This window comes from Halyomorpha halys, unplaced genomic scaffold (assembly GCF_000696795.3).
Source record: "Halyomorpha halys isolate HHAL.00 unplaced genomic scaffold, Hhal_1.1 Scaffold607.1, whole genome shotgun sequence".
NCBI lineage: Eukaryota > Metazoa > Arthropoda > Insecta > Hemiptera > Pentatomidae > Halyomorpha > Halyomorpha halys.
This window is the reverse complement of record NW_027116321.1, coordinates 791,904-815,532: the sequence shown is the minus strand read 5'-3', so window position 1 is coordinate 815,532 and position 23,629 is coordinate 791,904. Positions and strand designations below refer to the sequence as shown.

The following is a 23,629-nucleotide window of genomic DNA, read 5'->3' as shown; positions in this document are numbered from 1 at the left end:
TTTTTTTTTTTTTTTTTTTTTAAGGATTGTTAGAGTGATCAACTTGTTATTTTATTATTATTAAGCAGAACTTTAAAAAGTATTTTTTGTTGCAAAAGCAACTTAAAAAACATATTATTACACTTTAATAACTTCAGACGTAAAAATTACGATGTTCAGAGAACCTCCTTAATATTTTAAGTTCAAATTTATCTACTGCAAAAAAACAAAACAAAAAAAAAACTAAACAACTGTTTTTCTTGCTTTCACTGGGTTCACAGAATACTTGGTTCTTTTCTACAAGCGATTGAACTTATTAATGAGTTGCTCTCTATTCGCTCGAGTTGTTATTTTTTAATAAATTGACTTAAAATAAAAATCATATAACTTACTGCCAAATAGTAGTTCTGAATAAAATAAAACTCCCAGTCCTTCAACTTTGCTAAATTGAAAATCACGATTTCTTCTTGTGAATCATTTGAGAGAAAAATTGTTTGAGAAGAGTCGACTCTTTAATTCACCTGCCTATCTATGATCATAACCCGGGGATATAGAGGATGATTAATTAGATTAAAAAATGATGTCTGTTTATCCTCCAATCAATGATTTTCCATTTATTTATCTTTGATCCTTGGTTGTTCATTTCATCCCTTGGAGATACTAATCCTTAATAATATTGTAGATGCAGTCCTAAGTGAGAGAGCGAGCAAACAAGCCGGCTGTGAACCCTCTCAGGACAGGAAATGAGAGGCTGGACCCCGTCACATATTATCGATCCGAGATAGCATTGTTTGGCAGTGGCAGTTCCAGATCCTATCACGGCCATATAGATCCCACTATTTATTTCAATGTTCTACCGATACGGGGAGCGGTGGAAATATGGCCACTTCTAGTTTTGGAAGAGGTACGCTATCGAGGCTGGATATATGTTAATGGGGGGATCCCGTCTTGATAGCAGCACGTGGAGGGTCGAGGGGATATGGTCAGCATTACTGCTTATTACAATATATGAGGCGTTGAGATGCATAAAGAGATAAATCTATTTTTCCTAACAAGATTTGACATTATTAATCGTAAGACTGGTTCACGCAATAACCCTCAAAGTTGACTAAATCCAATTTATTTGTATTTTACATTGAAATTCAATAAGAGATAAATCTATAAGATAAAAAGGCTGGACAATATTTCACAAAATATATATTGAAAAGTAAGCTTTACATTAACAATTTAAAATGAATAAGGAAAAATCCCTGTGATATAGCTTTATTCCCTTTCGCAAGCGGTGTTGAAATAAAACGTATAATTCATGAAAAAACTCATGTTAATTAGTATTTTTTATCATTATAATTATGAAACAATAATACTAAATAATTACATAAAAAAAGTAACAACAAAAAAATGAAATTTTCTAAGATAAATTTTAATGTATTTATTATTATGGCACTATGCCCCTGCAAGAACCCGGACCTACTCCACCACAGCCAACCAATCTACACGGTCTCTTGCTTTCTCCTTCCATCTTTTTGGGTATCCTTTCATCGGGCATCCTCTCAACGTGTCCTAACCATCTTAATCTTGCTCTTTTGACTAAAGCCACGATTCCTTCTTCTTCTCGAAACTCAAATGTATATAGTATTACAATTATAAATTTTTATCATTATTATTCACTTTGTAAGTTCTTTTAATTATTATTATTCGTGTTTTTTTTTTTAATTCAAAAAGAGATAAATCGATATTTTTCTTGTCCATAAAATCCATAATATTTTCATTGTAATATTTGTTTAATTGAATTATTAGTTTTATCGCTAGAGATTAATTCTAATTGTACTCTTCTAGATTACAAATCATAATAGCCTCCATAGCGCCCAAATAATCAAATGGGTAACTAATAAATTTCATTTCTGTATATTATTTTGGCCCCGACCGATACGTGTCATATGTTCGGACTGTATTGGATGTACTACACTAAATAAATTAAAAAAAACAGTTTATTTTTCATATTATTAATTGCCATTAATTTTTAATAATTGAAATGATAAAGAATTTAATTAAAATTGATTTTTTATTTGTTTCAATTTCCATTGCGAAATGGGTTAAATTTAATTCATATATATATATTTTTTAAATTGAATTTTTTTAAAAGAATAGCTTAACAATATTAAAAAAAATAATGATCGAATAATAATTGTTTAAAAAAAAAATTGAATTATGCATGATTTTGTGTTTCCAGAAACAAAATACAAATGCTTTTGAATCTGAATGCTAAATATCTTTATTAGTTAAATCAGTAAGAGTGGCTGATCACTAGAAGTAGGCGAAATGAGAGGAAATTTTTTGCAAAAAATAAACATTACGTGTAAAGTAAATTTGAGATTCAGTGTAGAGCGAATCGGTGCACAAAATATCGCGCTTCATTATTCAAAATCCAACGCTGTATACTAACACTAATACGAAATTCAATATAATTTAAATTAATTATTTATTATATCAATAAATGTCTGGACTGGCTACTAGCACGACGTTTTTTCAAAAAACTTAACCTAATAAAAGCAATTTTTAATCATGACCTAATACAATTTTTGTCGTCAAATTATTCCATATATGGACAATATTGTTTCACCTCTTCGAAAAAAAATTGAAGTTTGTTTGAAAAGTTAAGGTATGAAAGCTTTGTGACACAATATAACATTTTTTTTGAGAACTGTTTTTTGAACAATGGTTTTACAAGGAGGTTATTTACCCAAGATCACACTCAATCACCAGGGTTTCCTTAGTTAAGAACTTTATAGTGGCTGGGTGGGCCTTAGGAGGGTTCCCGAACCGACAGGGTTGACTCACAGCTACAGTAACAGAATAAATAATTATGCATGATTTATGCATTAATTATGCAGAATAAATAATTATATGCCAGAGCCGGATTCGAACCCAGGTCTCAGGAGTTAGTAGCTCCCCCGCTACCATTGTCGTTAGAATGTTGCATTAAATTTTGCTTTCATAATGCCTTGATCTATTATGATAAATATTAATAAGTTAGAAATATTGGGCGGTAGGGGGCTGGCGTATTATATTGTCTCAGATCTAGTTTCAGCCGTGATAAGAAAAAATACATAACCAAAATTATATATTCATTGATGAATACTACTCCATAATTTAACCGATACATACAATCCAGCAACAGCGAAAATCCTCATTTTTTTAGCCTTTTAATTTTGACCCTAATTGTTTAATTTTCTACCTAATAAGAAATTCTCAGGTCCATAGTTGGAGTTGAGAATTTAAAAAGGTATCCGAGAAGGGCGATCTAAAATTCTGAAATAATCTATGAAGAACTCAAGGCTCCCCGAAGCCGTCAAATATTCAAGATGGGTTTTTTAATTACCGCTTCAAGCCGAGCCTCTCGGCAATTGGCATCAATTATTCAAGAGTTCTAAGACGCGTCTCGAACTTCTTTCTCTCCTCAGTGGAAAATGTAAGGGGTAATAATTTCTGTCAGATACTTCTCAGTACTCAGATATCTTAAAAAGTAGCTCAGAAAGAACTAAAGATGGTCTTAGAATATGACCATAATCGAAAGGTGAGAGAGTGAATGAAAACAAAGATATAAATAATAAAAAAAAAAACAGACAGAATTAGTATTAACTCAAAATTTAATACTAAGAAAAATATTCGGTAATCGTTTATATGGGTTCAATAAACGAACTAGCTTAAACGAAAGAATAAACTAATTTAATGACAAGAAGATATTGAAAAATGGGAGATATTCTCCCCTCCTTTAGAAATACTGTTTTATTAATATTAATAATACAATCCAAGGGCGTACCTAGGATCAAAACTAGAGGAGAGGGAAGGCAAGGTTTTTGCATTTAAGCAAGGAAAAAGACAGTGAAACCAAAATTTTAAGAAATTTTTATATAATTTTAAATTATCTATAAATTATAGCAGTGCTTTATAAGTAGGAAGTACTTTCCTACAGTCGGTTCCCGCTTAGAATCAACGTGGGTCTAAGCCATTTTCAAAGTGGCTCACAAGATCATTTGGGTCGGAGACCCCTGCTATAAAGTGAAATATAGTATTGCTTTATACTTTATAATGAACAGGGCCTTCATTGAACACAAGAGTTAACAAATATTTGTACAATGTAAATTTTCAAATCCGTTTTCACAGAACTTAAGAACTTGTGGACGAAGTACAGAAGACAAACAAGAAGTAAAGAGCAACAAAAGATACTCAACAATTTTTATAAAAACCCATTGTGCCTCCTTAATGATTCTTTTCCATTAGGCAAGTTTCCTCTAAGACATTAAGGGCATTAAGGTACATTTCCGTGTGGCGATTACAACAGAATAAGGTGGGATGAATTCGTTATCATTGGTCTATTTATTTAAAAAAACACATTTGTATACTTAAAACTATCAAAATAATTTCTAATAAACAAAGGATTGCAGCTGAAAGTGTTAATCAATTTATAAATATAAAAAAAGGAAGAGCTATCCTGAAGAAATATTTAGCAGTTTTTAATCAAAATAATAAGTACAAAGACTTTTTTAAATATAAATACTAAGTTAGGTAAATAGGTAGGAAATGGATAGTTTTTTCGTAGATAGAAGATAGTAAGGATAGTAGCATATATTTGTTCCTTGCAACAAAAATAACCAATGTAAAAATTCCGGATCCTAAGAAAAATGAATTTGAAAAACAAATTGTAGGTTTTCAGAAACGAGACAGAATAAGTGTTGTGGTATAAATCAACAATAGTCAGAGGCTTCTGAAAACAATGTTTGTTTTCCATGAAAAGGTTAAATCATTGACAGACAACGTTACATCACAGAGGTCTAGAAACCACTAAAAATGAAAATTGGATAGAGTTGTTCCAAGCCGCAGCAGATATATGAATAAAATATTTAGATTCATCATATTTTACACGTGAAAATTTGTATGTTCAAAGCATATACAATAAGTAGTAATAACAAACATATTTTTAGGATGGTAATCAATTATATAATTACTTCATTATAGCCGATTTCAAGCTTCTTTCTATGTTAAGAAGTGACCGTATTATACATTCGCTATTTTGAAACTTTCCTTTATAATTAGGTTAAAAAAAATATAGGCCGGAATGTGGAAGGAAAGGGGAAAGAAAGAACGCGGAAAAGGGTGCTGAGAAATGGGTTATTCGGGAGGGAGTATTTTAAGAAATAGAGGAAGCGGGAAGATGAACTGACACCAGATGGAGCCACGATCTGGGCAATGTCCCGGCAAATCGGTCATTACCCGCCAGAACCAAACAACCCCCCCCCCCACTCTCTTGCTTCCCGCCTATTTATTGTTTAATCCTTCTCCATCTTCTATCTCTTTTCCTCCCTAGTGTGGTATTTTCCCATTAACGCCTCACACCGGCGTGTGAGAGAATGCGGGGGAGGAATCACTTTACCAACTTTCGTTAAATAAGAAACATAAGCATTCGATTTATTTTAATGCAACCGAGAAGAAAATATTTTTAAAAAATCGTCAGTCCGAGACTAAATATAATTTCTGATTTTGATACATGTGAATTGATCGTGTATTTTTTAAATATTTATGTAAACTATTCAATTAGTTTTTAAGCATTTCGAAGAGAATAAAAAAAAGCAGCCTGTTGGTATAATAATGGCAAATGGTGATGCGATTTTTAGGACGTCAAGGAATCATTGAGTGAATCGAGAGAGAGGGAATACAGGCCCTTATTCCACCTCCTCACCCAGATGAGCCATAATCTGTGGATCTTGTCCGATTGTCACTATCCTTAAACCCAATTGTACTTCATGATTGACTCATGCGGATATCTGCAATAGATATCACTATAATGAAGCACTATACTATATTAATAATATGGTATAGTATTATATGTAAATAATTGGAATCTATGCACCTGACGAATCGCCATATTATTCCATCTTGTGTCATATTGCTTCTTTACGCACTGCATCCTTTCGTTCCTTTTCAAAAGAAGCATCTTCAGCCCTTTCGCTCAACAAATTATTACTGTGATTCCTACTGAATAATTGATTATGTTTGTGGTTATTTACATCTATGCCCTGCTTTGTTAATGATAAAAAATAAATCAAATACATATCACTCTTTTTGCTCGCAGATTAAATGAAATGGTTAAAATACGATTTTGTGTGATATAAACTTTAAAGTAAAGCTGCTTAAGGTTCATGTAAACGATGAAAGTTATCTGTCTTCGTAGTAATGTCACGAAAGTGAAAAAGTGGGATCCTAACCACACGGAAGCAGTAAACCTAACCTAAATCCTCAGTTGGAAAAATGATAGTACAGTTGCCGCCCACCATTGCTGTAAATAAGGTTAAAAACTTTGATTAGAATTAATATCCTGCTCTAGAACAATTAGATACAATAACATATGAGAAAAATGTTTTATCGCTTAATCAAACTATATCTTGAGACTCAATTCTGTCATGAAAGTGTATGTTGTCATGACGACAAATATACATTTTTCACTAAGCGGCAGCAATAGAAGAAAACGTTTACAGTGTGAACAGTTCTTAGTGATGCTTTTTGAGCCTTCTATTGTTAACAATACTATACCGCAATACATAAGGACATTTTGAATTGCCTAAATTAGCAGACATGAAGAAAAACGTCTATAACTGTAAATAAATTCGTAGATAAAAGAAGAATCCACGTGTAATTTAATGCTCAGGTACCTCCGAAACATATATCAACTGCAGAATTGACTCTCCAAGATTGGATCTGAGTTAATCGACTCACTAAATGAGATTTTCTTTATCGCGAGGTACTTACTCCCCTCCGTGACCTCAACAATATGGGACCGATATAATTAACTCCGGTTAGCGAAATCTAAGAGAGAGTCTTCATTAACGTTATAATGGGTAATGGAAGTTCGTTCAAAACCTAAGTCCCTCATCTGAGAATTTTATCCTCTACCCCTCTCTACAGCCCCCAAAGACTTTTGATATTTTTAAAATGTAAATTCCCCAACGTCGGCAGCTCTTTAAGGCTCATTGCGATTCAGGGAGCGATTTGACTCACGTGAGAGCGATAAGGGCCCTCACACAACCTTAATAAGACTTTTAACTGCCCTTTTAATTAGGATATTAACTTAATTCACGATCGAAGTCTTGTAGATCTTGATCCTGGCCTCGGGGCTCTGTCTTGTAATATCCCACCGCCATAAAGAAAGTAGTTCGCTAACTAGGCTAAGTTAGTTATCGTTAGTAGAATTTATTGCACAGTTTAATTATTGTACTTCCTCTACTGATGGGAAGCAAAGGGAATACTTTTCAGAGACCTAACTCCAGCACGATCAAACTTTGATTTTAGTAGCAAAACTTTATCATTAACGTATATAATGATGTATAAATAACATACACTTAATGGTTATCTTTATATTAAAGATATAAGGGCATAGGGCCAATTTGAAAATTTAGCCTTTATTAGCTTAAGCCCTTATTTTAATGTTAACTTTCCCTCTAAAAATTTATTCTTAGTCTAACGTTGCTTTTAAACCGTTTTTGTATTTATATAGATTTTCTTACTTGAGCGTTTTGCCCACTTGAATACTTATCGTAGGATTTTTTTTTAATGTAATCCTGTCTATTATCTTCATAATGATCCTTTAATTGGTGAAATGCAATTTATTCTTGTTTGAGAGAATCAAAACTATCTCTTGGGGCCAACTGATAATTTCCTAATAGTAATTTTAACCTTAATTATTTTAATAACAATTTATTATTATTATTTTCTTTTTTCTACGTTTATTCCGCAAGTATCTTCTCATTTTCCATGTATATTATGCTCTTTTTTGCATTATTTTAGCAATGACATATACAAGAAATACAGGAATGTATTATATCTTTCTTCCACATTGATGGCGAAAATTTCTGGAATGCTAAAACAAGGATCAAAATTTACATAAAATTGGGCTTTTAAAGGTTTAAATAAGACAGACAATAACAACATCTAATCTCATCTCGTTAGAGTTAAAAATAACAAATCCGACTAAACTAAGCTTTAGCTCTAATTGTTTTTCTCGAAGTAGAGATTTACAAACGAGGGTAAATTGTCAATATCAATTATGATAGAGAGGGTTTGGGAGGAGGGTGGAGGGCTAGAGAAAGAAGGGCTAACCACTTGACCCTGGCGACAATAGAGGGCAGGCCGGTCGCCTAAGGGCTCGGATAATCCCTGCGTTAAACTTTGAGTAATTTGTCCGTGAACTTTCTGGAAAGGGTTTTGTTAGTAAGGGCTGTTTCAAGAGAGTCCCTTATTGTCGCCCTATAATTGTCCATCGGCCTCCGCCAATAATTTATCAGGGCTGCTAAAAGGGTTGGCAAGGGATTGACAAAATGTCCCCGTCAAGGGTTAACGTCCTAGCGAGGATTTGCTATTTATGGGAGGATTTTCCCCTCCATTTTATTCGCTACTTTTCCGAAGCTAACCACAGCGATAAAAATAAGAGCTTCAGCTTTTAAGGTGACACTGCCCCTAGGATTTATTACGCCTCCCTCCCCCCTGTCTCCACATCATATACTCAATATCATAGTCTGGCTATCGAACAATTTTATCGCAACACGGTGAGAAATTTAAGAAAATTCATTTTTTTTACAATAATTTTATCCCTTCCTATTGTAACAGAATACGATAAAGATAAAGTAACTCGGTAAATATTCTGTAGAGCTAAAAAAATTTCATTCTCAGATAATTATAATTTTGGTGGATCTTAATAATTCTTAATGATTAAGTATTAAAAACAAAATTTATTTGATTTTCTTTTTCTTTTTTTTTAATACCATCTTTGCATAGTTCGAGTATATAGGTATGACTGGGTCCAAGACCATTTGTTTTGTTTTTGATTTGATTGATTTATTTTAATTCTCTTTACTTTATTTGATTTATTTATTTATTTATTTTAATTACCTCAGTTGTTTGCTATTATTTATGTAGTTATGATTATTTGAGATGTGTACATACTGTATAGTAATGATGAACTATTATCCCTTTATTTTATTTTTATTATTATTATTACTTGTCTGTAGTTTTCATTAATATAATAGGCCTAGTAATACGTAGAGCCTTGATCTTCATTGTTATTGAGAGTGACAAATTGTATTATTTGTATATGTTTTTATTAAAAAAAAAAATGTATTCTAAATAATAATAGTTCGTATAGTTAAAAAACATACAGATATACATATAAGGATTAATACTAAAGAGAAAACAACTCGTATAGTAAATATGTTATTTTAATAAAATTCTAAAATATTTTTTATATTCTTTTTTTCGCTCAAAATCAAATCTGCCTAAAGTATTCGGCCAGCTCATGAACTGGTTGTAGATGGAAAATGTGTCGTTAGGAGCTGAACATACTAAAAGTCCTCGAATATTGGTGGGCGAAAGAAAATATGGAGAAGGTCATATTTTTGGTTTTGTTTATATTTCGAAAACGGGCACAGCTTAAAACACTATGAGCGAAAAATTAAAGAGCATTAAATTTCCAAAAAAGAATCTAAAATTTTTTTTTTTTCGTTTCTGTTAAATCTAAAGAAATATGACCTCTTAAAAATAACAAATTAAAAAAAAATGTTTTTTTTATTCCGTTGAATTCTTTGATAGAAAAAGTCATGAAGTTAATTCTGATCTTCCCACAATTTCTAGCTTCTAAACGGCTGTATTTCGACTGTTCATTAACTTCATTGTATCGAGATTAAACAAATTGAATGAAGAACAAGTTAGGAAATCAAATGAGAGAGCAGTGCCTCCGCCAGGTGTGATACTACTGTTGTCGAGGAGGTCTCTCATCCAGCTCCTCTTCAGCTTTCTACTGATATTGCTTGGCGATGGCATAGTGGTTTTGTCATTTATGAATGTGACATTATGGGCTTATAATTCATCTTGGAATCATTAGCAGTGGGTCCACATGTGTTCGTCAAAGAATTATATCGTCTGAAAGATTTGCTGTTTTTTGATGTGTAGTTCCAAATAGGTTTCAGAAATTGTAAGTGTTCAATTTTTGGACATCGAATCATTCTTTGGTAAAATGTAGTATTGTCAAAATGATAGTTTATACAAATATAATAATGAATCATTTAAATCGTTCACTCATATTTCATACTGCTTCAATAATTGTTTATTGGATAAAAGATTAAATAATTTCCGATAAAATCTTATTACATTTTTGAAATCTCCATAATAATGATAGGGTTGGGCGATTCAAAACGACCTCGATATTATTTTTTAAGACTCTAAGCTCGGACCTATTGGCTAAACAAACTGCTTATAAAAAGAAAAAAAATCAAGTTCTTTACAAGGGCCCTCGTTGAAACGAGTGGCAATCAAGAAAATTACGCGACCACTCCAAGCGATTTTCTCTTATCGCGGGAATTAACCGCAACGATCGGGTACTCTTGTTAAGGAGTTATTTAGAAAACATGGAAACCCCATTCCATCCCTAAATTTGATTTATAATATTCTCCATGAAAGGCTCTGAGCCAGGGTAAGGAGTGGGAGATAAAGCCAGTTACTGCCCACGGGATTGTGAACCGACAACTCATAAAGCCAAGTCCAATCATAGCTATAAAGAGTAAAGTTCGAATAAGGGCGGGTTAACTGTTGAGGGTATTTAATAAAATCATCGATGTCGTCATAAACATTTATAGCCATCTTAATATTTATGGGGTTATTATTCCTCAGATTGATGCACACTTATTCTACAAGCTATCTGAATTCTCAATCATCCTTAAAATGATATTTACAAGTATAATAATCTATAAACTGCAGATCAAAGACTGGAGCTATAAAATGAAAATTGTTTGTAAGAATTTCGAGGATCGAAATTATTTTACTTTATTTAATTCCAATGAGGCAGTGAGATTAATGCATAATAATGGTTATAGTTAAATACTTCATAAATGAAAATCTGAAATTAAAGTGAGAACTTACGATATATTATTTATTATATTACTATTATTATTATACAAGGCGCTTCAGGTTATTTGTCTAAGCTGAAAAAATGATTTTGAGACCTAAAAACAAGAAAAAAATTCCTTCTGGAGGTATGCTCGTCAATACTTTGTTTAGGAGATATTCACGTCTAAGATTGGCATTGTGAATTATTTAGGTTCTAATAAATAAATTAATATGTGTTCGACCTACTTTATTAATTAAATGTGAACATTAATCTTACCTGTCATATTAAGTGTTGTTCAAAGTGATTCAAGCAAATCAAGGCATCTTTCATGCACAGCAATAGTGCCCGAGCAAGAGTCATAATTTAAAATCAGATCACCCGAAGGCTCTTAGTCTAGAGTTAATAAAAATAAGTAGTATTGAGGTCATCTACTTCCAAGTCTTCGTTCTTTCCTTCATTTTCCAGGAGTAGCTGGATGAAGAACAATGCCAAATGCAAGTTCCTACTAGAATCATTCCAGAGTTATGGGTGTTTTGTAAGATATCCGTATTTTTAAACTGTACGACCAATGGAGTTTTTGTTAAACTCTGAAGTGTTATAACGTAACTAATGGTGGGCACTATTTTTTTTTTACTAGTGGGGTTTTGTTATCAACTTCTATTTTATATTTTCAAGCTAAAAATTTGAAGACCCTGAAGATGAGCGATCAACAAACGGTCCAGGACTTCAGACATCTTACTTTAAGATTGTATTTGTTTACTCCTTGAACCGGATGGTGCGTAGGTTAATAAGACTAACAGCCATATATGGTCTGTCCTAGTCTGCGCATCAACATATTTTGTAAGAAAAGTAAAAGGAATAACTTATATTTTTTACTGACAGGATTTTAGCCTAAGGACTGCCAGTTTTAATAGTTGTCGGTGTTTGCCTATTTTAGCTTTATTTTATTAATTTATAGCCAATATATTCCTTACAAGGCCATATGCTCTCGAGAGCATGAAATATGTACGTAAAAGCAATAAACTCACAGTAACCATGTGAGAGAAAAGGAAAAAATACAATATGAAATCAGTTACTCACTGTCGAGCCACTTGGAGTCGTATTTCATGGTCCTCTTGAAGGCGAACTCCTTCTTGCCCGTAGTGAAGTTGTGGAGGTCTGTCCTGAAGATGACGGTGTCCGCTTTGGTGAATTCCGCGTTGGTGCCAGAGTACAGAGCAGGCAGGCCACCGGGGTTTCCTTTCTCGACCCAAACGGCCGTGCTGTTGTCCGCCGGATCGTACGGACACTTGGCTATCCCCATCCCGATCCCCGGGACGTATTGGTTGCGGCCAAGGTGGGTTAGGTTAGACTGTAACAGACAATTAAATGTAAGTCAATTATATAGATGGACTCATAATAAAGTTAACAAACTTGCCTTTTTTTAAAAGCCAATATAAAAATAGATTCATAACATAATATTGAATATTTCCGATTGATATAGTGTTTTGTTTGCCAAAACGTTCTTCAAATAAAAAAGAAGTCCTCATGGTGGGGCCTCTTTAGGAAGTTTTAAATATATTTATTGATAAGTATTACAATCTGCTACAACCTTGAGCAATAAGTAATAGAGGTAAATGATCACATTTGTACCAAAATTAAAAAAAAAAAAATAATAATAAAAAAATTATATATAAATAAATAGAAGTAATAAAATCTCTATATGCATATAAATAGAAGGATAAATAAAATGGACACAATTAAACTATGCACAAGAAGAAATAAGGAGAAAATAAAATAAGTAGAATTTTGAACTAACATAACAATAAAATAATAGCACTAATCACATGAATGAATGGTAGTGGATGTTATTATTGCATTCCCTGAGATAACAAAATATTAAACTTCTAAAATTTACTATCGGCCATGTTAGTAATGATGACATGAAGACAGAATGCTGCCACCATCTATTGGCAAGTCAGCTAACCTAGAAATCAACAGGAAAAAGTCGTCTCTTCAGTGAATGAGACAACAAAATACCTGGGCTCTGAGTTAGATCATTTTTCTGTCTTGTATCAAAATTGTAATCCTCTATTAAGACGAATAGCAAGGAGAAAATTCCCAATAAACCATTAAAATTCCATTAATATCCCCAATACACATTCCAAATTGGACTTTAATCATCTCCGTCCTACCCTAAAATATATCAGTCCACAACCTCGTCTTCCAGATTAAAATTGTTTTCTTTATCGTCATAAATTTTACCTAGTTAATAGTATAATAACAAATTATTGCTATGACAAATTTTACGCTTTCTCGTATACACATAATGTTCAACTCTACATCACTTTTTTTACTAAGTGTTAAAAATGACTAATCTATGTGTTTCAGACGTACCAGTAACTCTGTATGTATGTTTAAAATGCTTTGGATTGGAAAATTTAATGTTTTTGTATAAAAGCATTTCTTACAATGTAAAGCTCAAAACAAATACAAGTGTTTATATCAAATCTAATTCTGTGTGTTTTACAAGATATGAACATAACAGTGTATATATAAGTTAAGTTAACTTCCCTTCCTCAAATGTCAGTCCAAGGTATTGTACTGTGCCTGGAAAAGGTATACGCCATTGAGGCTAGTTAGAAAGATATAAAACACTATGTTAAGTTTCATAAATAAAAATGCTTTTAAAATATATCATTTATAATTTATTACCATTAATAACGACGAAGAACCCTTAATATGCGAGGGCTCTTTCGAACCACTATCAACCCCCTACGCCTCGAATATTCATTATATCGTTCTCTTTTTCCCTCCTAATCGTCCAAACGAAGAAAAATTCTAGGGACCATTTTTTTTTTTTTTTTGGGAGGTCGAAAACAATTTTCGTCACGTACTCAATTAAAATTCCCCTGACGTCCCGGTCTCTAATTATCCCTAATGTACTTTATTTTTATTTATTTCTTTCGCCGAGAATATTAAATGTCCAGGGGGCATAAAAGTGACAAAAGGCTTATCCGGGTTTTCATTAAACCAGGGCCAGTTGAAGAGGCGGATATGTCGGGGCAAAAATATCTCATTTCGCAGGGCAAATTGTATGTCATGCACCGGCAGATGTAGTCATTAACTTATTGTCATCGTCGCTTCACCGTCTGGAGATAGGGTATTCGCTAACGCTCGTGATAGCAGCGTAATCATCCTAGTTGGGTAGGACCATAGTAATTGGGTATGGGACAGCTCGGGTTAATCCGATATGATCCAGAACCCAATCAGAATATTCTGGATAGTTTTCATAGAACACCTAGGAGATAGATAGATTTGTAAAATTATAAATCTTTTATTAAATGTGTCGTAGCCGATTCTCTGAAGAAAATAGAAAAGAGGCCAGATCAGGTTCAGGATATGAAAAATTTGTCTAGTAATGTTATCTATCATTATTAATTGTGCACAACTCAAGAGGTAACAATACTCTGCACAAAAACTAATTATCTTATGGAGTATAATCATAGATGCCTAGTCGTGAATTATTTGAAAAAGTAAAAACGCTACAAATTATTTTTTTTAGTAAAGACGCTATTTTTTTTTGTAACAATTATTTTTAAAAAATTAATTTTTTTCTCTTCAAATGCCCGAAACATGACCTTATGAAACCCCTGATCGGTTGTCATTTTGAAAAAAAATATCCGTAATTCAATATATTACGGTTCCAAGAATTATCCTAAGATGACCAGTGACTAGTCAAAATAAAAAAAAAAAAAAAATAAATAAATAAAAAAAATAAAGATAACTGAGCCCAATAAGAAAGTTTCGAATGGCACACGTCCTACGGAAGGACAGCTTTCAATTATTCGATTTTCAGATTATACCTATGTTAGAGTTTAATTTTAATTTTATTGTACCAACCACGGAAACCACATGTGTTTTATCACGGGATATATAATTCTTCTCTATGTAAAACAGAGAGAATCTTTTTCTCAAAGTAATATAATTCATAACATTACTGTTAACAAAATAAAAATAAATAAAATTTATAAAAAATGGTCGAAGATGAAGGGAATATTTAGAACAGCAGACTCCCTTCATTTCGGAAAAAAACCATAGTAATTAATTACTGTATAGAAATGATGAATCGTCAGATGCAATTGGAAACATAAGGTTCTGTTGCAAAGTCGGGAATAGGGCAATTTAAATATATCTTTGTTGTACAACTTATTTTGCTAATATAATTTTATCCTCGAATCTGCATTTCTTGGGAAAACTATAAAACCTAATGAGAAATAAATGATATTGATAGAACTTATATTTATTAATTATCTACGATAATTTCAAATAAATGATTTACAATGAATGCTTAAATATGAATTTTGCTCTCCTTAAAAATTAGTTTTGTACTTTCATTACTTTGCCATACTCCTGATGAAATGTAAAGTGTATAATAAAGACATTTGATATATTACAAAATTTGGAAATTCTCTAAAAAATTAAATTGGTGCCTTCTACATTACTTCGATGATAGTCTTGTCTTCTTTGATAATTTTAGGCTAAGTTTTATAACGTGGAAGGGACAATAAAGCTAAATCTGGAGATCGTTATCCCTTATTAGGGATTTTCTTAACGAGGAGCAATCAGCGAAGGGATTCAATGAACCTATTGTTGACAGCTACAGATCCGATTGTAAATAAGAAGACCAATAGGGGAGACAGTCTCATTCATTATTCCTAAGCAATAACAGATCCAGGAGCCTCATTAAATTTCCGCGCCAAGAGAACGGAATGGCAGGACACCGGTGGCAATCCAAGTCCTCTTCGCAGTCTACCAACTGCGCCCAGCTGTTTAATTTCGCAAACTCCAGGGCTAAAATTAAGACAGTTCCGTACGCCACTGTGTTCACTAGAGGTTCATTATACAGTCCCTAGGAGGTGGTAACTGTGCGGTCGGCGATTGGCGAAATATGGCCGGCAATAGAGGAGCACAATAACTGCACCTTGTAAACTACTGGAGGTAATAGCCCCGACAATTATGGAGCAGCGAGATAGCTAATTAGTTGAGGTATCTGCGGTTGCGGGAGAAGCGCTCCAGTCGCCGGAAACAGAGCCAACTGTTCGCTATTCCGCGGATATAAACGGACAACGGCCTACTAAATTATTGACAGGGAGGTAAAGTGAAGCAGTAAACACCTGCAATGGTCTCCAAGAACAACTGTCTTTATGTTCTTCTTCCACTTCTTTGAATATTCTATCTCTAGCAGTTTATTGTCACTGTCCACCTCTAAAATACTTTATCTTTTTCTTTAGTAGTATTGCTGAGGAGCTGTTTGTCTTACATTTTCACTTTTCCAGATTTTTGCAGGAGGAGCATCTAATTTTCATTATTATATTTAACTCCAGATCGGGCTAGTCTAACTCACATGGTTAATATAATTGATATTTTTTTTGTTAAACAATTGATAATAGGAGGGGGAGAGGTATATCCTCATGCAAAAGACACTCTAACTATTTAAAACGCTATAAATATTGAACTATTGAGAATAATAACGATGAATTAAATAAAAAGTAAGTATAAAAAAAAATAACTAAAGATATAAAAATAATAATTCGTAAGAAGAAATGTTAATAACAAAACAAAGGCATTTATAGATATAATAACATAAATATTTGACTTCAAATCGAAAAAAAAGCCAATTTTAGAAAAATACAAAACAAAAAATAAATAAAATAGTAATGACAATAATATAACTAATAAATATAGAATTCATAGCAGGATGTCTTGAAGAAGCCTGGGCTTTAGTATTCGGGTTGAGGTTGGGTTTCCCAAGTTGTGAGCCACTGCTCCTTTAACGCCGGTAACTAGGAGTGGAATTTTATGTTTTTTGATGAAGTCGTCTATTGATTCTATTTATAGCCCAAGATGCAATTGGCTATTTCTTACAAACCAAGAGGCGTCAATATCATCTAATTGCAATATATTATTCTACACTAAAAATAAAATTGAAACAGGAGATGAATTTTAAAAAGTCCCCCATTCTTTCTACAATTCCTTCGACGGTTCTTCAATTTTCCACTATTTAATACGGAGGCATCCATAACACACATATGCCACTTATTAATTTTAGATTATACAGCAAGATGTTTGAGATTCCTTTTTAAATTATATATTTTAAAGTGGGTGAAAAATGAAGTGTTGTTTTGACAAAGGCATGACATTTAAAACTGAAATCGCTCAATCCATATTCCTGAAATCATGAACAAAACCGTAACGAAGAATCATAAGAGAATTTTAGCCTTTTCAAATGAAATAGTTATAGGAATTGACATTGAATGTATTGAATAGGAAAAAGAATATTTTTATGAGAAAGTATTTCTAAAAATTTCGAAAAAAGTTAAATTACCATAAATATTTTTTTAATAATAAAATTGTGTAACAGAAATATTGTTTCTCGAAAATAACTGATATTTATCAGCTCTTTTTATTAGTTATTGAATAATAAAATTTTTTTTGTCAAGTACAAATATAAAGGTATGCATATTTAATTTATAGAGAAAATCAAATTTAATATTGGAATGTTTTATCATGCGACATTCCTTGACATTCATACGGCGTGCTAATTTATATTTTTAGCTTATTAAAAAAAAAAAAATGAGTTACAAATATTACCTGTTTAACTTAAAAATATTTTTCAGAAGATTGAAAAAAATACGTATTTCAACCAGAACGGCTGAGGTAGAAATAGTAAATGCTCGACTAAATGTTTTGTGAAGTTTCTCAGAGTCACGTGATCCGAATACTCTCCAATGATTGGTTCAACCAGACCTGGCCGTAATTGAAACTAAGCCTTTTTTGTAAAGAAGTTACTTATTTTGAAACATAGAAATTTATACCATGCGAAAAATAAATAAAGGATTTCTGAAAATGATAAAACAATGGAAGATCCCAAGTCGCAACCAATCAATTAATAAGAGAATGGAAATAGACAGCATAACTTCCTGAGTCATTACTTCATCAACTTCTCCAATGGCTTATTTCTTGAATATTTAACGCTATGTGTGAGCCCCCAGATGTCCGTGTGACACAAATCGGCAATTAAACACAGTTCGACTGATACGTTTGTTTCGAGGGAAAAGCTTATAAAATATTTACTATTAGCTAACTTGGAACTTCTAGAAAATTTATTTAGAGTGTGACCTGGAAACCTAACCACAGAGTCTAAACTGAAAATTTCAAGAGAACACATTTCTTCTCATGTCATTACATGGTATCCAATAAATATTCTCTTTTGATAGACCTGAATTTTCTGAATAAAAAACAGCACAATATAAAAGCTTAAGCTTATAAAAAAGATTATTATTCTTCATTACAGATGATCGGCATGGGAAATCAATCGATCAATTCCTACAATTATTCTTACAACAGCAACAATATTTTTACGTTTTTAATTCGGAAGATTAATATGAGAAAGAGAGCATATTGCTGGAGCCAGGAGGATTGAAGACAGATGAGATGAGTGAATAAGCTGGAAAAGTAGCTAAGAGGGTGCTTGATGGATATTAAGGGGGAGAGGAATTCCAAAGCAATGTACCACGGACGATGAAGACTCGAATGAAACAGTTTAAAGGGAGGGTATGTATAGGTACTTCTAAGAAATGGAAGTGGATATTATGAGTGGATAATTCGAATTGGATTTCAAAGATGAATGAAGGAAGATGTAATTAATCGTTAGGCAAAGAAATGGAGCTAGAAAATAATGTGATAAGAGTCAGTAGGTTGTCAACATTCTTTTTTTAATTTTAAAATATTTTATTCCTTTTTTTTTTTTCATACCCTCCTATAATGATGTTATTGAATATCTGGTACATACATATAGGAGGTATGCTATATGTATATCTGGGTGTTAATGATACCTTGGATTGCCTTTTGGCATTATAAGGTTAGGTGAGGGGTCCATTGAAGGTTGTTAATTGGTTGTCTGACGCTAGTGGATTATTGGAACGGGGAGGGGCCGTTCCGCTGGTTGTATGGTGAAAATTTAGACCTCAGACTTGAAGAGTCTAAGGCCTTCCCTCGTCGAGGACGTCGACTAAGGGAACCGTGCTCTGCCACCTCCCAGGTCGTGGTGGAGGGACGATCTCCCTGAAAAGTGGGTTGCAACAGGCCTTCAGCCCATCAAAGAATTTGATGTGCCGTCGGCCTATATACTCCGGCACAGTAGGGAGTTGGAGCTCTTCACGTATAACTCCGTTTTTGGCTCTCTGGAGCGTGGTTCCCCGGACGATCTTACGGAGGACAGATCCCTGGAAGCCCTGTTGTCGATTTATTGTTGTGCTGTAAAGGTGTCTCATAAGAGGGGCGGTAGAAATCCGCTTCTGGGCTCCTTGAATCACCGCGGCCGTTTTAAAATATTTTATTCCTAATGATAAAATCGAGTATATAACAGAGTTTGCAATTTATCATATCGAGTAAAAAAGAAAAGTTTGCACCAGTTTCTTCACATAAAAAAAGCCGTGTTTCCGCTTAAGATAAACATAGAAATGTTTATACAGTTAACGCTTTGGTGATTCGTTATAATGATGTAAAAATACATTAAAAAATAATAAAACCCTTAAACCATTGCCTAAATGTCATAATAATTATCAATATTGTTAGTTTATTATCTAAGTTTTATTCTCATTTTGATATTCTAACCAGATTGGAAGGGTCGAGATTCATTAGGTAAGTCTGCCACGAAATAGATTTCAACCCTGCCAAACCGGATTCAGAATTTATTTATCTCGGCCCTACTTTTGTAATTTTGGACTACAAATATATAATACACTAGACATTAACCTTCTCTACTTTTTTAAGCTTAAATTTTTTTTCACTTTTAAATCTTTTTAATTTGGACATCGAACGAATACAAGCCCATACAAATTCTTTCCCCCGTTAGATATGATTTAAATACAAAAATACAATATATCCATAAATCTTTGATCTTGCCTGCCTTGAAAAACATTTATTTAATTGAAATTTATTTAAGGAAAATTTAACTAATTTAGTTTCTTCCTTAAATACTATAACCAATTTATGAAGGTTACTAGAGTATGGATACACAATGGAGTTTTGTACAAAATTTGATGTATCCACTTGTGAGAAGTAAAGTTATTTTTGTCAATTTAAAATTCTACACCTTATTTAAATTTTTTGTTGCCATGTATGTCTAAAAATTAACGTTTTCAATAACAAATTTAGATTGTATACATAAAGTGCTCCCATATGAAATTTTAAATAATAATTTTCTAAACATGGATCCATTGTCATTTAATTGAAGGCTCCTTATACGCGTGTGTGTATTATAACAGATATTATATGAGCCCCGTAGCGTAGATATCCCGGATAACAGTACCGTTGTGAGGGCTTGGTATGTCGCTAACGGAAGGGGACAGGACTACGCCACCATTACCTGGTGGGTGAGATCAAAGCCAACGGTTATTGGGCCACTAAGCACACGCCTTCAGCTTTTATCCCACGTAGGGCCTCGACATATTTACTCCTGGTTCATTTGCTACGGTATCCGGAACCATCAGCCTTCGGGCGCCGATCAAGAGAGTCAACAGTTCTTGTAGAGGTAGCCATCTCGGCTGAAAGAAACGAAGGTGAATTTGCCACAAGAGTGTGGAAATTCAGATCCGTACCCCAATCACGGGTATTGACTATTGACACAGTGCTGACGAAAAAAAAGGTATAAGAGTATACGCGTATTTGACTTACACTCTCTCTAAAAATAAATAAAAGCTTGAAAAGATCAATATCGCGAAATACGTATTTTCAACCCATTTTTGTTCAAAAACAGCTGAGAGTGAATTGGTATTTCATTAATACCTAAGAATCTCGGAAGACCACGAAAAACAAAGAAGAGTGGGAGGAAAATCATTTTTTGTTAGGAGATGTTTTAGAGGTGGGCCAAATGTTATAACCCGCAAAAATAATAGGATAGGACAAAATTTAGATGGTAATTTACTCCCTCTTTTATGGTATTGTTCTACTAATAAAACAACTCTAAATACCGAATTTGAACAGCTTATTTGATCCAAAAGGTGTCGTCTCAGATACTCAAATGAAACGAGAATATTCGAAAGAGATGGAACAGCTTAGTAAGGATAGTTCTTGTATTAGTTTAATTGAGTATCAATAGAGTAGGTCCATAAAGTAACATAAATAATACTGTCATAACATTCCATTATGTAATCTACATGTTGTTACTTTGAGAGACACCTGAGGCTACTTATCTAGTAATAGTTATAAAAACACTGATACAAGTTCCAGCTCAGACACACCACTATTTATTTAAAAATAAATTAAGAATATATCATATAATTAACCTTTTACAATATTATGTTCATCCCAATAATAAATATCAAAAGATTTCTTCGCAGTTTTTAATAGATAAGGTTCACAAAAATTTATAAAATAAATATATAATATATAAATTTATCATCATCTTAAAAAAAAACAATTATTTTTTCTATCTTTTTATGATTTAAAATTTCAGACTAATATAAAAACTTTTAATAAAAAATAAAAATCAACGTTTCCTATTGACATGTTTTGAAAGCTATTCGGCTCCATTCGTTATAAAAACGTTAATAATTTATATGTTTATATTTATATGTCATCAGTTAAAAAAATATTTACACAGAGCCAGTTACCTATTAAACGCTCACTGTTTGCTGTTTTTATCTTATTTTCAAATTCTTCCAAACTACTACCAATCCATAATTGGACAGTTAACCTTTTATTACTATCGATTCACAAGATCGATCGTTATTTAACTCATTTGAGTTTTAAATAAGCCAACAGAGCGATAGCATCTGCCACGCACATCGGGTCGCCATTGGTATAGTATAATATATCATGTTAAAAAGTGATCAACAATGGATCACTACGGAATGTAACGACAGGAATGGTAACCTTATCTCAATTTTTGCGAATGTAACCGTTCCATTATATATGTAACCTGTTACATATAGTGTAACCTGTTAAGTATGCAGCATAAGTCTGGACACACGAACTTCCATGACATGCGATGAGTATGCTGCGACTAGAGGAGGTCGTTTAAAGAACAACATAATTTTTAATTTAGGCTTTGATTTCAGTTCAATGGGTAATATTTTTTTCTCATATCGAATGCTGTGATGAAAAAACTAGATAAACTCTAACTTCCAAGAATCGATTAACAAATGGAATCGATGTAGTGAAAGAAGAAAAATCTGAATGAATTCTTTATACTAATTTCTTTATGATTATGAATCAAGGAAATAAAAAGTTTAAATATTTATGTAACAAACCACTAAATTTCAATTTAAACTTTTAATTGTTTTGATAAATAACTTTTAACTACGATTAATCCACAATCATAAATATTTAAAAAAAAAAAGATAAAAACCGAATTGATATTGCCTGTTATTTTAAATAGTGTGGATAAAAAAATAAGTATAGTTTTATGGACGATAAAATAAAATTAAGGAAATCAACAAAAGATTACTCACATATAAGACCCAATCCTTGGGGTTATGGGCGTTGGTCCCACAGACATAAAGCCTCTCTCCATCTCCTATAGGCTGGATGACTCGGATGTGATTTCTGCAATCGAAATGCTGAAACAAAATAAGATACATTAATAAATATATTATATTTTATATATAAATAAATTGTCTATGCATTTATTATAATATTTAGGATAATATTATAATAAATGCATAGACAATATATAAATAAATTGTCTATATACTAAATGAGATAGAAAAGAGGATGCCTTATATATTCATTGCCTTATGCTGTTAGTATTTTTAAAAATCGGTAAAATTAAGCAATAAAGAGTTCCTTCTCAATTAATTAACCAATTGTGAAAGAGTTTTCCTGCGTAAAGTGGAGTTGGACAAGTGCAAATCAAGATTTCATTAAATAAGTTTTGAGTTTCAATAGGTGGAAGCGGGTAGCTCAGTGGTAAGGTACCGTGCGATTAACTTCCGGTTCGAATCCAGCTCTGGTAGATAATCATTTTCTGTTTTACTGTAGCCGTGAGTCAGCCCAGTGGGATAGGGAGTCGTCAGTGATTCACTCAGTCTCATGAAATAGGTACCTTGAATTCTAAGCGTAAGTCTGACCAAATCACCTCCTTGCACAACCGTTGGTCTAGAAACAGTACTTCTTTACAAAGTGCTGTGTACCCTTCATGAGTTGCAGTGGTACAGATTTAATTTAATTAATTTCTCAATAAAAACCAATATATCATTTTTTTATAAATATATATAAAAAAATTGTTTTACATGAATTTCAATGCATTACTAACTGTTTCACCTTCTTCTGAAAAGTGTTTTTAAACTCTACGCAATGCCAATTGGAGTAAAACCAAAAATTGACTTGTATTTGCATAAAAAACAACAAATACTATAATGAGACAAATAAAAACAAAACCCACTGGAAAAAAAGAGGCGAAATGTTATATTTAACATTTTCTCGCCTCAAATTTTTATGGTAAAATGGATTTTTTTTTGCCAATGGTTATGGTTTATAGTTATAAAAATCAACAGGGTGGCAAGGTTGAACATATATTTACTATAAATAAGCTAAAAGAGGGAATATATTGAGTGTTCAAGGTAAGGCGCTCAAATACCGCCAGTTTTCAATGCTGCTTTTCCTCTGTTCCTGCATTTACTCTACTTCACATTACTCAGCAAAAAGGAAGAAATTAACCTCTCTGTGTGAGTT

General features: G+C 32.6%; 1 protein-coding gene across 1 annotated transcript in view; it reads right to left on the bottom strand.

The window, feature by feature from the left end:
- Sema2a (Semaphorin 2a) overlaps positions 1–23,629 on the bottom strand; it is a 575,812-nt gene that overhangs the window by 17,183 nt on the left and 535,000 nt on the right. Inside the window, exons 5-6 of the mRNA XM_067053126.1 lie at positions 22,408–22,515; positions 11,990–12,260 (exon numbers count right to left, since the gene is read on the bottom strand). Of these exons, the coding sequence (XP_066909227.1) occupies positions 11,990–12,260; positions 22,408–22,515 (379 nt within the window). The remainder of the gene's footprint in view (positions 1–11,989; positions 12,261–22,407; positions 22,516–23,629) is intronic.